Below are 12,779 nucleotides of genomic sequence, written 5' to 3'. Positions count from 1 at the left end.
AGCACATCCCATGCCCTCCCTGAGAGCCCCCTGCACACCAGAGTCCAGGGCCTGGCCCATTCTGGGGCCTCTGTGGGGTGATTGCCGAGCCCCTAACCTAGGATATGTGGGGTGATGCTCCCTTTTCCCCCAGTCCCAACCACCTGTATCCAGAGGACACCAGGCTGAACCCTGCAGGGGAGCAGATGCCCTAAAGTATGCTCCTGGGGTGGGGGGGACCGGCTTTATCTGGCCTCTGACCCAGTGCTGCAGTGGGAGGGGGTACGGTGGCTCGTAAGGTTATGCTCGAGTCTCGGAGCACTCACCACCACTTATAGTAAGTAAGCTGTGTTCTCCCAAAGCAGGGCCCCAGTGTCACCCTTCAGAGAACCAAAGGGACAGGAGAAAGGACGGGGCTCTGCTCTCACCCTTCTCCTTGGGTGAGCCGCGGGGCGGCTCGAGGGCAGTGCTCAGCAGCAGGCCCTGGGAGCTGCCGCGCGGTCCGAGGCCAGGTCGGGGCTGGAGGAGCGCACTCACCGTCCTCCTTGGTCTGGATGTAGAGCACGCTGCTGCGCACGCCGTCCCCGGCCTGGGTGTAGGCCAGCACCTGCACGCTGTAGTTGGTGAACTTCTCCATGCCTCTCAGCTCCACCCTCTCCCGCGTGGTGGTGATGTTCTGCATCTCGCCCCACTCTGCCGGACACGAGCAGCCCTTGAGTGTGGTCCAGGCCGGCCAGGCCACGGTCCCCCAGCCGCTGCCCCTCCGCCAGGCTGGGCTCGGGGCCGGCCTGCTCCACTGGGCTCAGACCTTGACTCCATGGTGGTAGCGACTAGGGGGACCCTCCACCTCAAGTTCATGGGTGCGGATGTGGGGCACTGCTCTCGGACCACATTTCTCCCCAAGTGGCCCAACCAGGGTGAGCGACAAGTGCCAGCTGGGCCTTGGCCCCTAGTCAACCTTGCACCAAATTCAGCTTAATACTCTCCCCATAGGATAGTCCCATCTCTCTATCTCTCCAAGCCACATTTCCCTGTCCTCCACCCAAACCTCTCTCCATGTGAGGGACCCCAGGAGTGACTTGGACCTGGAGGGGAGCCTGGACCAGGCACCCAGGCAGCAGCTGTTCCTCTTGGCTGCCCGGCACCTCCTTGGGCTCTCAGCTCTGCCTAGGCAGTGAATCCACGGGGGATGACAGGCTGAGGATGCCTCCCCCGCACCTGACCACTCCTGGACCAGCACCCTGAACTCTCGAGAGGATAAGGGGTCAATCCCCGTTACCCTCTCCCCCCCACTGAGGACACCCTCCCTGCAAAGAACCCACACAGAGAACGCGGGCGAGGCTGGTGGAAGGGCCAAGGCTTCCTCGGGCTCAGCGAGGACCTGTCATCCTGGCTCTGCCAAGGAACGTGCTGTAGACTCTGAAGAAGGGCTTAGGGAGAGGGTCCCGTGGGATGGCCAGGGCCTTAGGAGGAGGAAAGAGACAGACTCCTGAGCTCACAACCCTCGCCCTGGTACTACCAGCTTTTCAGAAAACAGCCCCAGACACCAGCTTGTAGAAGACTAGTGCCGGCAAACCTACCCTGGCGCCTCTCAGGGACCTGGCGCAGGCAAGGGCCCGGCAGAGGGCCCGGCCAGGGGTAGGCAGCAGTCAGCCAGATTCCAGAGGGTGAGGCTGCCAGACCCAGCCTGAGGGGACTCCAGGTGGGTGCAGGGGAACTTCAGAGGCCTGAGTGGTGGGACCTTCCTTTTTGGGAATGTTAGAAACCAGGGTGGACCTGTTTAGGACTAGAGACAGAGAAAGACCCAGGAAGAGGGCAGCATGGCCATCAATCCACGCTGCCTTTGGAGACTAGAGAGGCTGATGCCTTCCTCACCTGAGGGCTGAGTGGGGAGCCACAGGCTTAGAAAAGTGCAAGCAAATTCTGGAAAATGAGGCCCCATCCCTGGCTCAGCACGGATATGTGAGGCCACCTCATCGTATAAAGCCTTGGGAGACCTTCAGGTCTCTGTGTTTTGCGGGGAGATGATGGAGGTGTGGCAGGGAGAGACAACTACTGTCAGCAGGGCTTCTGGGCAGAGCAGAATCCAGGTCGGGAAGGGGAGGGCCGCTGCCACGGAGGGATGACCATGAGCTGGAGTCCCAAGGCCTCCAGGAGAGAAGGGAGGAGGCAGGGGACAAGTGGCAAAAGGCTGAGGATCGGGGCTTCCCTGGTGGCGCAGTGGTTGAGAGTCCGCCTGCCGATGCAGGGGACACGGGTTCGTGCCCCAGTCCAGGAGGATCCCACATGCCGTGGAGCGGCTGGGCCCATGAGCCATGGCCGCTGAGCCTGCGCGTCTGGAGCCTGCGCTCCGCAACGGGAGAGGCCACAACACTGAGAGACCCGCATACCGCAAAAAAAAAAAAAAAAAAAAAAAAAAAAAGGCTGAGGATCTGGGGAGGCAAACTCATTTCTGTAGTTTGGGATGCTGGGCCTCTGGCTTGCAAGACTGCAGACTTCCTGGTCACTGCAAGGGCTCTGTTACACCACTGGGCAGGGGCTTGGTGTGTCTGGGGCTACACAAGCCTGTCTGGACTATTGGATCCCAGGGGAAGGCAGGCACCCGAAGGGTCGGGCCATTGTCGTTTTTTCTCCTTCTGCCATTCCTACCCCCCAGCTCCGCCGTGCACCCTTCTCCAGGTCCTGGGCGGCTCATCTGCACAGACCACATGCCTCGCTGTCCGTCTGGCTGAGGGGTGGCTCTCCCTGGGTTCTGGTGACCCTGCTTCCTCCTCTTGCCCCTTCAGGCCTAGGCAGTGATGGCTTCCTGCTTCTGCTAGTCCCAGGGGCCCCATCCTCCCTCCAGACTCCTTGGAAAGCAGCGTCTTCATTAAAGTCTCCTCAGTTGCCCTGTTTGAGCACACCACCTGTCCCCTGACTGATATGGCCACAAAGTCCTAATATCAACACATTCCATCAGAAAAGCAAATGTGCTTGTCTCACCCCTCAAATCACTGCCCAACATACTGCTGTCCAGGAGCAGCTGGTGTCCGTCCCCACCAGGGAGATGACTATGTGTACCCCACCCACCCTGGCCCCGGCTCTGACCCCGGGATGACAGGTATGGAGGAGGGGCTGGACTTCCACTCGACATCCCATGGAAGATGCTCAGCTCTTAGTACGGATCTCCACCGGCCCCGTGCCTCTCGCTCCACGAGCCGGCCACCACTCCCAGCAGACTCACCCCCATCGACGTAGAGTGACCAGAAGATGACCCGATAGCCTTTGAGGACGCCGTTGAGGGTGCTGCGTGGAGGTTCTGACCAGGAGATGACGGCCACGTCGGAAGTTATGGACAGGGCTCGGACATTCTCAGGGGGCTGGCTGGGCACTGCAGGTGTGGGGGTAGAGTTGAAAGGCCTGGTTAGGAAGGTACAGGACACGTCCATGCGCAGGCGGGCCCTGCTGCCCAGCCAGAGGAACTTTGGGTTACACAAGTGGGAGGCCCTCCTGATTCAATGAGTCACAGGAGTTTTGGGCTGGTGACCGGGAAGTCAACCCAGTCTGTTTTCCTGGAGATTTGGGTGAATAGAGATCTTTATAGCTTGGTTCTTGGGCTCTGGGTGGCACGTTCCTGGTTCTGGGTAAACGCTGGGGGAAGAAGGTGATGAACTCCAGGCATGAGCCCCTGGGGATTCACCAGTAGGCACCACAGCCCAGAGAGTCCACGTCCGCTGAACGTAACAGAACCTGGAAGACCAAGCCAGCGCTGGAAGGATCTGTAACCGATGCTCTTATCTGATGGCTGCCAGCCCTCTGTGTCACCTGAGCTCGGGGTCTGAACCAAGGCCCAGCTCTAGGGACCCTTCTGTCCTCATACCAAGCTGAAGGGAAGGAAAAGAAGGAAAGAGGATTTCAAGCAACCCTGGGGTAAGGGGAGAAGAGGTTCCGCAGACACCTTTAGGACCTCTAGGATCATTACATTTTTGTCCCTTGTCCCTGCATCTGAAGACACCAAAATGCCTTGGGTGATGGAAAACACTCTCTAAGACCACCTTGGGTGGTCTGCCCTGCCTTTAACCCTCTCCATCTGAGACCTACCTTTGAGCTTAACCTAACTCCCACCCCCTGCGGGCGGCCCTGCTGCATGATGATGATGAGAGACAGTAGTGACACCAGGCCACAAAGAGCCACGTTGGCGAGTGACAACTTTGGTGGCACTTCCACTGGCTTCTGAGGAGCTGGGGGCAAAGGGAAAGGCCACGTCTGCTTTGCTCTGAGTGGGAGAAAGGAGGCACAGGCTGGATGGAAGGTAATTAGATCCCGTTGCCCCACAAGAGGCAACTCTAATTTTTATGAGCATTTAAATGATAATACATCATCCTAACGATCCTCTTTGAGAATGATTATTGTTTCATATTACTTAGGTGTAAAAATATAAGCACCATGTAATTAGGGACCCAGTGTCATAAACTAATACAGATCGCCCGTTCGAACAAAATGAAGGTAATATAATTATGGAAGAGACACTATTGCTAAAGCAGGGGTCCTTGAATACCCCAGGAGGAGTGCTAATATTGCAAGGGAACGATCAGGATCTGACAGGCTAACGAGGGCCTTAATTAAGTGTGAAAAACTGCTGAGCAAATGCTGCTGGAAACTTTCATCCCCTTCTCCTCCTTTGTTTGCAAAAGGACTCCACAGCCCATGCTGATCTCTCCCTGTTGGTAATCCCAGCACCCACCCCTCACTGCAGCCCCCCAAAGCAAGGGAGGTGGGGCTCTGATGGAGGCCAAAGGTGGGCCTGGCCTGGCTGTTTTCTGGGATGGCCCCAGTGGACAGAGTTTAGTGTCTGGTCAGGGGTGCTGGGTGGTCTTGGGGCAGCTGTTCCCCCTGGACATGACTTCCCTGAGCATCCTGCATCCACGTCACTTGGTCTTGCATCCAGCCCTGCCCCCAAGCAACAGGGTAACAATAGGGTGAAGTAGAAAGAGGATGGGATTCAGGGTCAGGCCTGCATTTTGACCTGGACTCTTCTTCATTAGATGGGCAATTCTGGACAGGTTCTTAACCTCCGTGAGCCTTGGCTCCTTTTATGGGTAATGACCTGGCTGTTAATGCTGTGGTTCTCACAGGTGCTCCCTACACCAGCAGCATCAGCATCACCTGGGAATTTATTAGAAATGCCCATTTTTGGCCCCCACCTCAGACCTGCTGAAGCACAACTCTGGGGGAGGGCCCAGCCATCTGTTTACAGCCCTCTGATGTGCGCTCAGGTCGGAGAACCACTGTGTCAGAGCACTGCTTGGGATTGGTACTGATGGTGCTAAGAGGCGACAAGCTGACCTTCCTCAGTCCAGCCGGGCCCGTGGCCAGCAGCCGGGCCCATGGCCAGCAGCAGGGAAGGGAGGGGGCTGATGGGGGGCTGGTGAGGCTTCGGGCTGGTGGAGGGGTTGGGCAGCTGGTGGCAGGGGAGCTCAGGTGCTTCTCTGTACCTCTGTGCATTCTGTGCACCTTTCCCTCTCTCTGTGTTCTCCCTTTTCCCCAGGGGCCCAGTGCTCTGGGGCTACTGACACCTGCTCTCTCTCAAAGCCTAGCTTGTGCCCCAGAGCAATGAAATGGAAATCTCTGGGGATGAAGCAACAGGATTTTTAAAACTCCCCAGATAATTCCAATTTGTAGCCAAAGTTAAGAACCACTGGTACGAGCTAATCTATTCTCACGCGTTTCTGACCTGATGCATCCTCCCTCCCAAGGGTGTCTGCATTTTCAGAGAGAATGAGGCAGGGAGAGGGCATTGCTTAACAAAAGGATGGAATGCTTAACAAAAGGGTGGAATGCTGGGTATCCTGATGGCCATGGGGTGATGGCATTATGTTACTGGGGCAGTCAGTTCCCTCCCTCTGCTGGGGGCAGGCTCAGACTTAGTGACAGCTTTTAATCTCACATCCTGGTTTTAGGCTGGAGCATCAAGAAGGAAGCTCTGTTTAATCTGCTCTTTGGGGGGCTGTGACCAGCCCGGCTCTATCTCTGGGGGGCATCAAGGATCACATCTCCTTTCCCTTCCTGGCACAGGCTCAGGTACCAGCTGGCTCTTCTTTGTGCTTGGGGAGCAGGCAGGCTCCTGCTGCCTTCTAACCCCCTCCCCTGAGAAACCAGGCCCCTTAATTCACTCATCAGAGTTGGAGTGCTCCAGTCCTCAAAGAATTCAGTTTTAAAAATCGGGCCCTAAATCCTCTGTCCACGGACCTTGGGATATCGTAACTCCACAGTCTCATCTCAGGTCCCTAAAACAGATGGTGGACAGATTCCAGCCCGGAAGTACAAAGGTAACGTGGCTCCTGCCCTTTTTCCAACCTGGAGGATGTAAGGGAGGAGAAACAGGACCCAGAGTGCAGAGGAAAGAGCTTGGGGACAAAGATGGGTGAGGGACCAGAATGAGGAAGGAGGAAAAGGCAGAGGGAGAAGCACGGATGGAGCATCAGACAGGTGCACAGACAGGCGCTCAGACAGGCCAACAGATCAATAGAGAGACCGAAGGGCAGAGCATGAGCAAGCGATGGATAGACAGCCAGCCAATGGATGGAGAGGCCCGGAGTGCTAAATGGACCAAGCATTCCTCAAGGACCCAATGGGTGAGAGGAGATGGAGGGATCCAGGGAGCCTGTGTGGACCACAGGACCACGACGGGGCTCAGGAGCAGGGAAGGGCCCCGAGCCCTCCCTGGCAGCCCTGGCTCTGCCCACAGCTGTGATCTGTACCCGCTTGCTACCCTCTACTAGTGCCCTTACCATCCTCCAGGGTGGTGGCATTGATCTCGCTGGATGAGGGCCCCGTGCCAGCCCGATTGAAGGCCTGGACCACCACCCCATATTGGGCGAACTTCTTGAGGTTGTCCAGGGTGTAGACCTCGCTGTCTCCAGTGGCCTTCATCTCCACGATGCTGTACTGCCCATTGCTGCCAGGGCTGTTCTCTCTGTAGCCGATCTGGTAGCCCCGGATGACACCGTTCTGCAGCTCCTTCTTGGGTGCCTGTGAGTATGGGGTGGGGTGGGGAGGAGACAGACACAGTGACATTCTTAGAGGATGCTCTTTTTAAAAAAAATAAAGTTATTTATTTATTATTAATTTTTGGCTGCATTGGGTCTTCGTTGCTGCCTGTGGGCTTTCTCTAGTTGTGGTGAGCGGGGGCTACTCTTTATTGCGGTGCGCGGGCTTCTCATTGCGGTGGCTTCTCTTGTTGTGGAGCACGGGCTCTAGGTGTGCGGGCTCAGTAGTTGTGGCTCACGGGCTCCAGAGCACAGGCTCAGTAGTTGTGGCACGCGGGCTCAGTAGTTGTGTGGTACAGGCTTAGTTGCTCCGCGGCATGTGGGATCTTCCCACGCCTGGGCTCGAACCCGTGTCCCCTGCATTGGCAGGCGGATTCTTAACCACTGCACCACCAGGGAAGCCCTGAGAGGATGATCTTAAAACCAAAGTCAGATCATGTCACTCCCTTGCTTCCAAGCCTTCAAAGGCTCCCATCTCACCCAGAGTCAAGGCCAAAGTCCTTACAATGGCTACAAAACCCTACATGATCTGACCCCACCCCCATGCCTCTTGGACCCATCTCCTCTCCCCTATGCTTCCTATGCTCCTGCACACACCTCTCTGCTGTTCACACCAGGCACATTTCCATCCAGGGGAACACTCTTTCCTTGGACACCTACATGGCTCGCCTCCTCAACATTGTGGTGTCCTTGCTGAAATGCCGCCTTCTTAAGGAGGCCTTCCCTAAGCTCTTTGTGTAAGAGTGCTCCCTGCCTTCTGTCTAGTGCTCCTTACATTTCTTCCTGGTTTTATTTTTCTCCATGGCAGTAGTGTCATCTGACATTCTATAGAGTTTACTTATGTCTTTGACTATCTGTCCCCATTGGGATGTAAGTGACGTGGGGATGAGAGTGTTGCCTATTTTGTTCTCCGTGTCTAGAATGGTGCCTGGCATGTAATAGGGCTTCAATACATATTTATTGAATAAATGAATGGGTGAATGAATGAATGAATAGGGATATCATTTGGCATGGGCTCAGGGGCCCGGGAGAAATGCAACAGCAGACAAAACATAACCCAATGGAGAGGGAGGTAGATAATTAGTTTGAATAAAAAGAGAGAGTTGCAAGATACCACTTCACACCCACTAGAATGGCTATCATCAAAAAATGAAAAATCACAACTGTTGATGAGGATGTGGAGAAATTGGAACCCCTGTGCATTGCTGGTGGGAATGTAAAATGGTGCAGCCACTGTGGAAAGTGGTTTGGCAGTTCCTCGAAAAGTTAAACATAGAATTACCCTATGATCCAGCAATTCCATTTCTGAGTATATACACAGAAGAATTGAAAGTAGGGGTTTGGAGAGGTTTGTCTACACCCATATGCATAGCTGCATTCTTCACAGCAGCCAAAAGGTGGAAGCAACCCAAGTGTGCACAGATAAATGAATGGATAAACAGAATGTGGTCTATACATGCAATGGAATAGTATTCAGCCTTAAAAAGGAATGCAGTTCTGATATATGCTACAGCATAGAGGAACCATGAAACTATGTTAAGTGAAATAAGCCAGACACAAAAGGACAAATATCGTATGATGCTTCTCTGAGGTACTTAGAATAGGCAAATTTAGAGACACAGAAAGTAGAATAGAGGTTACTAGGGGCTGAGGATGGCTGGGTGGGGAGTTAGTGTTTAATGGGCACAGAGTTTCTGTTTGGGATCATGAGAAAGTTCTGGAGGTGGACAGTGGTGACCGTTGCTTCTAACACATGAACATGGTTAAAATGTTCAGTTTTATGTAAATACAATGGTATGTATATTTTTACCACAAGTTAAAAAAAAAAGAGTCCTTGACTCTGATGTAGGCCCAGCTCCTCTTGGAGCTGGATTGCCCTTGACATCCTGGCCAACGGCTGGGGTGTGTTGAGAGCTGAGGCCTGAAGCCAGCTCCTGGATGGAGGGACAGAGATGGGCAAGGACAGGCCGGTGACAAAGGGGCACTTCGGAGCTCTGCCTGGGCCATCTGGAATGAAGGACTGATCCCAGCTGGCCAGGCAAAGGGAGAAAACTCCACTGGCATCAGCCTGGAGGGTGGGAAACATACTCTCACCCCCAGCTTGAACCCTGATACCCAACCAGCCATACACATAGGTGTTCTGAGAGAGAACACATCAACAGGTAAACACTCACCAACACAGACATTCTTATACATGATCACACACACACACACACACACACACACAGGATCCCAATATATCCCTTCACATCCAGACCCATCAAAGCAAACATCCCAGTCCACACCTACCCATGGCCAGAAACATTTAGACCCACAAAGAGAAACTGGCTCTTTTAATGAGGGGGCCTGCCCGTCTATATACTGAGAGAGAGCACACACCCCAGTGCATATAAAAACAGCTTGAATCAGGGTTTTAAAGACAATGCAGTTAATTTAAAAGCCCACCTTTTATTGTACTAAAAAATAGTGTGATGAGAAACAATTAAGTTAGTAAAACAGCCTGTTTTTTAAAATTCAATGAATGTTTAAACTGAAGTGCATTTTTAAGCTCACTGTTAATGCAATAAAATGAAGTTTTTAATTTAACATAATTGTTTTGAACTCATTAACTAGGTGTGCGTGTATTTAATTGACTTGACTTTTTGTTAATGCCTGAATAATGTTTCTCTCTGTACTTGGGCAGTCCTGTTTGCTAGTTTGTAAGGGGGCAAATTTCTGAATTTGGGTTCGTATCTACACACTCACACATTCAGACAGACATCTATTATAGACACAAATATATCTGCAAGGTGCCCTTGTTTTTGCACTGACATATACTCTCCTATTACATACCCACGTCTGTATTGAAACACACTGATACATACATCAGTACACAATGACACATATGCCTACATACACAGAGCCGCCTACACCATGATATACACCTGTATATGTGTGATATACACAGTACCACATCAAAATGTCCTGGCAGAGGCCTTGGATAGGCATTCAGGCATACCCTGCTACATACATAGAGATATTCACATATTGTTATAAATCTTGGCACATGTTCCCTCCCTCCCTTCTTCCCTCCATCCCTCTCTCTCCCCTCTCCCCCATACTGCCCCACCTCCCCCCAAACAGGCACACTCAGGATTTAAATCAGTCTTAACAATATTTCTCTGAAGCATTAAGAAATCAATAGGGCTGATTGCAAATTTATGTCATAAAGCAGTGGTGATCCATCTCGTGGAAAGAGTCTTAAAATGAAGTGACTTATCTTTCAAGTGAATCTTTATTTTTCATTAATCTGTTTCTTGGTGTTAAAAAAAAAATCCCCTGAGAAGTCAGCCCCAAATTTATTGACGGGCTCGTTCATTCTGAAGTTCTAACTTTCTAATCAATTTTATTTTTCATTATGAGACTTTGGAGAAATAAATCTGATTCTAAATTTTTATCAACCTCCAGGTCGGAGCTTTGTAGCCAAATGTCTCAGTGGTTTACATACTTATTCAGCCTTGCCCCACCTCCAGGCTTCCTTGGAGTATTCTCAGGAAATGGGTGCAGAGTCAGGATGCAGACAAGACTTGGGGACTAGACTCCAGGCTTCACCCCCAGTTTCTGAGAGAAGCCCTGACACCCAGATCTGAACCTGGAGGGAACCATGGCTCTGGAGGTATCTGCTAGGAGGGCTGGTTCCCCGGGGAGGACCAAATGCCCAGCCTCTGTCCCACCTTTATCCTGGTCATTTCTCTGGGGAGGGAAGGAACCAGGCTCTGTTGCCTTGTGTGTGTGTATGTGTGTGTGTAAGTGTATGTCCGTGTGTGTCATGTGTGTGTACATGCCCAGGCATGTAGTCTTTTTAGGAAAAATATTATTAGGCCCTTCTGAATCTCCTATTCTTGAGTCTACCTTTTTGAAGGGCCCAGAAGGAGGACTAAAGCACCTGGACTTTTCCCACCAGGAGTTCAAGTCAGAAGATGACCTTGGACTCTGATCCCAGATGTAGATGAGGCAGCCCCCCCAAGCCCCACTGTTGAGATGGGAGAGATCCAAGAAGAAGAACATGGATGGGACTCAGAAAACTCTCTGTTCCTGACCTCCATGCAGTAGGCTCTGGTGAGGAGACTGGGCAGGGGCTCCAGACTCTGTGCACTGAAGTTCTGCGCCTGTCACGACTTGAATGACCATGGAAGTCACCTTGCATCTCTACACCGTGGCCTCCTCTGATGGGTGGGGATAAAAATACCTCTTCCGTCCACTCCACAGGAATAGAGGGTCAGATAAATTAGCGCAAGAAAATACTCAGACACTGGAAAATGCGGTGCAAAAGGAAGCCATCAAGGACGGGCAGCCCCTCTGTGCCCATGGCAAGGATGCAGCAATGAGGCCAGAGTTACCCAGGAAAGCATTTCTTGGTCCTGCTCAAGGTGATTCTGGTCTGTTTCTCTGCCCAGCTGTGGAATTGCCTCGAAGATTTCCCCTCAGTGACAGTCTTCAGATACCCTCTAGATTTACAAGTTTCTTCCCCTTAGAAAGGGCTGCAGCACATACTGGTTTGTTTTCTCTGCAGCTCCCCTCCCCCAGAGCTGGGGAGGGCAGTTATTTTTTAATCCTGACTTTATAGAGGAGGAAACAAAGACCTGAAAAGACCAAGCTCCCTGTTCAATGCTTTACCATGAGAATATAGGGGGTGGCTTCACCCTACCTCCCAGCTCTAGTCACAGGGCCAAGATGAGGGTGAGACTCTGTCGTTTCATCTCCCATAATCCACAGGGCCCCTTTGAAATTTACACATAATCAATTCTACCTCCAGACTTATTACAACGTGTGGGGTGTGTAGGACAGACCAGCATGGTGGAAGAACCATCTTCCCTCCTTGGCACGGACAAATTCTTCATCCCACCCTAGGCATGGGCCTCCATAAGAGAGTCAGAGTGGAGAAGGGAGTGGGGATTGGTGAGGAAACCAGTCCCTTTATCCTCCTCTCTTTCCACCCCTCCAACCTCATGGATTTAGCAATAAACAGGGTTGGGCACTGTAAGAGACCAGAGACTAGCCAGTCTGTTGGGGTTTCATTTGTAGATTGAGAGGGGAAGAAAGGAGGTATTTCAGAGGAAATTACCTTTGAAGTTACTTACCTTCCAGGTAACTTGGATGCTCTGTGAGGTCACTGGCTGCAAGGTTACATCCATGGGGGGCCCATCAGGAGCTGGGGGGTGGTGGGGAGAAACAACATTATGAGTCAAGTCTTGGAAGAAGAGAGTCCTATGTTCTTACTCCCATGCTTGAGCTGGAGGACTGCTGGGGAGAAAGGAAAAGCTCGTCTACAGAAGCAGAGAACCTTTGTTTGAGTCCTTCTGAAATGATCATAGGGTTTAAATTTCCCCTTCATTCTCCATAATTTGCTGAAAATATAGCGAACAATGACTATGAAATACTACTCCACATCCAGCAGGCTGGCAAATATTTTTTAAAAGTTTGATAGTACAAAGTTCAGACAAAGATATGAAGTGGCAGGGACTCTTGTACACTGATCATGAGAGAGCAAGTTGGTACAAAACTTTGGAAAACATTTTGGCATTTTTTTGGTTAAGGGTAGAAGTTTGTCCATCTGATGACTGTAACTCTACAACTGCTTATATCCCTTGGGGGGAATGAAAATACACAAATGGTACAGCTGTACTGATGACATGAAGCTCACAAAAAGAATATCGATCAAAACAAGGAAGACAGAGAGAATATATGAAGTATGATTTCATGCATATATTCTATTAGAAAATAGACAAAACT

At 51.8% G+C, this 12,779-nt stretch overlaps 1 protein-coding gene across 1 annotated transcript in view; it reads right to left on the bottom strand.

Moving 5' to 3' along the window:
* The window catches only part of DSCAML1 (DS cell adhesion molecule like 1), a gene marked incomplete at its 3' end in the record, with an annotated part of 343,503 nt that overhangs the window by 27,572 nt on the left and 303,152 nt on the right, over positions 1 to 12,779 (bottom strand). Inside the window, exons 16-19 of the mRNA XM_081238516.1 lie at positions 12,128 to 12,198; positions 6,750 to 6,990; positions 3,203 to 3,349; positions 517 to 672 (exon numbers count right to left, since the gene is read on the bottom strand). Of these exons, the coding sequence (XP_081094642.1) occupies positions 517 to 672; positions 3,203 to 3,349; positions 6,750 to 6,990; positions 12,128 to 12,198 (615 nt within the window). The remainder of the gene's footprint in view (positions 1 to 516; positions 673 to 3,202; positions 3,350 to 6,749; positions 6,991 to 12,127; positions 12,199 to 12,779) is intronic.

The sequence above is a fragment of the Mesoplodon bidens genome (genome assembly GCF_964165515.1).
Source record: "Mesoplodon bidens genome assembly, chromosome: 7".
Classification (NCBI taxonomy): domain Eukaryota; kingdom Metazoa; phylum Chordata; class Mammalia; order Artiodactyla; family Ziphiidae; genus Mesoplodon; species Mesoplodon bidens.
This window is presented reverse-complemented; position numbering and strand designations above follow the sequence as displayed.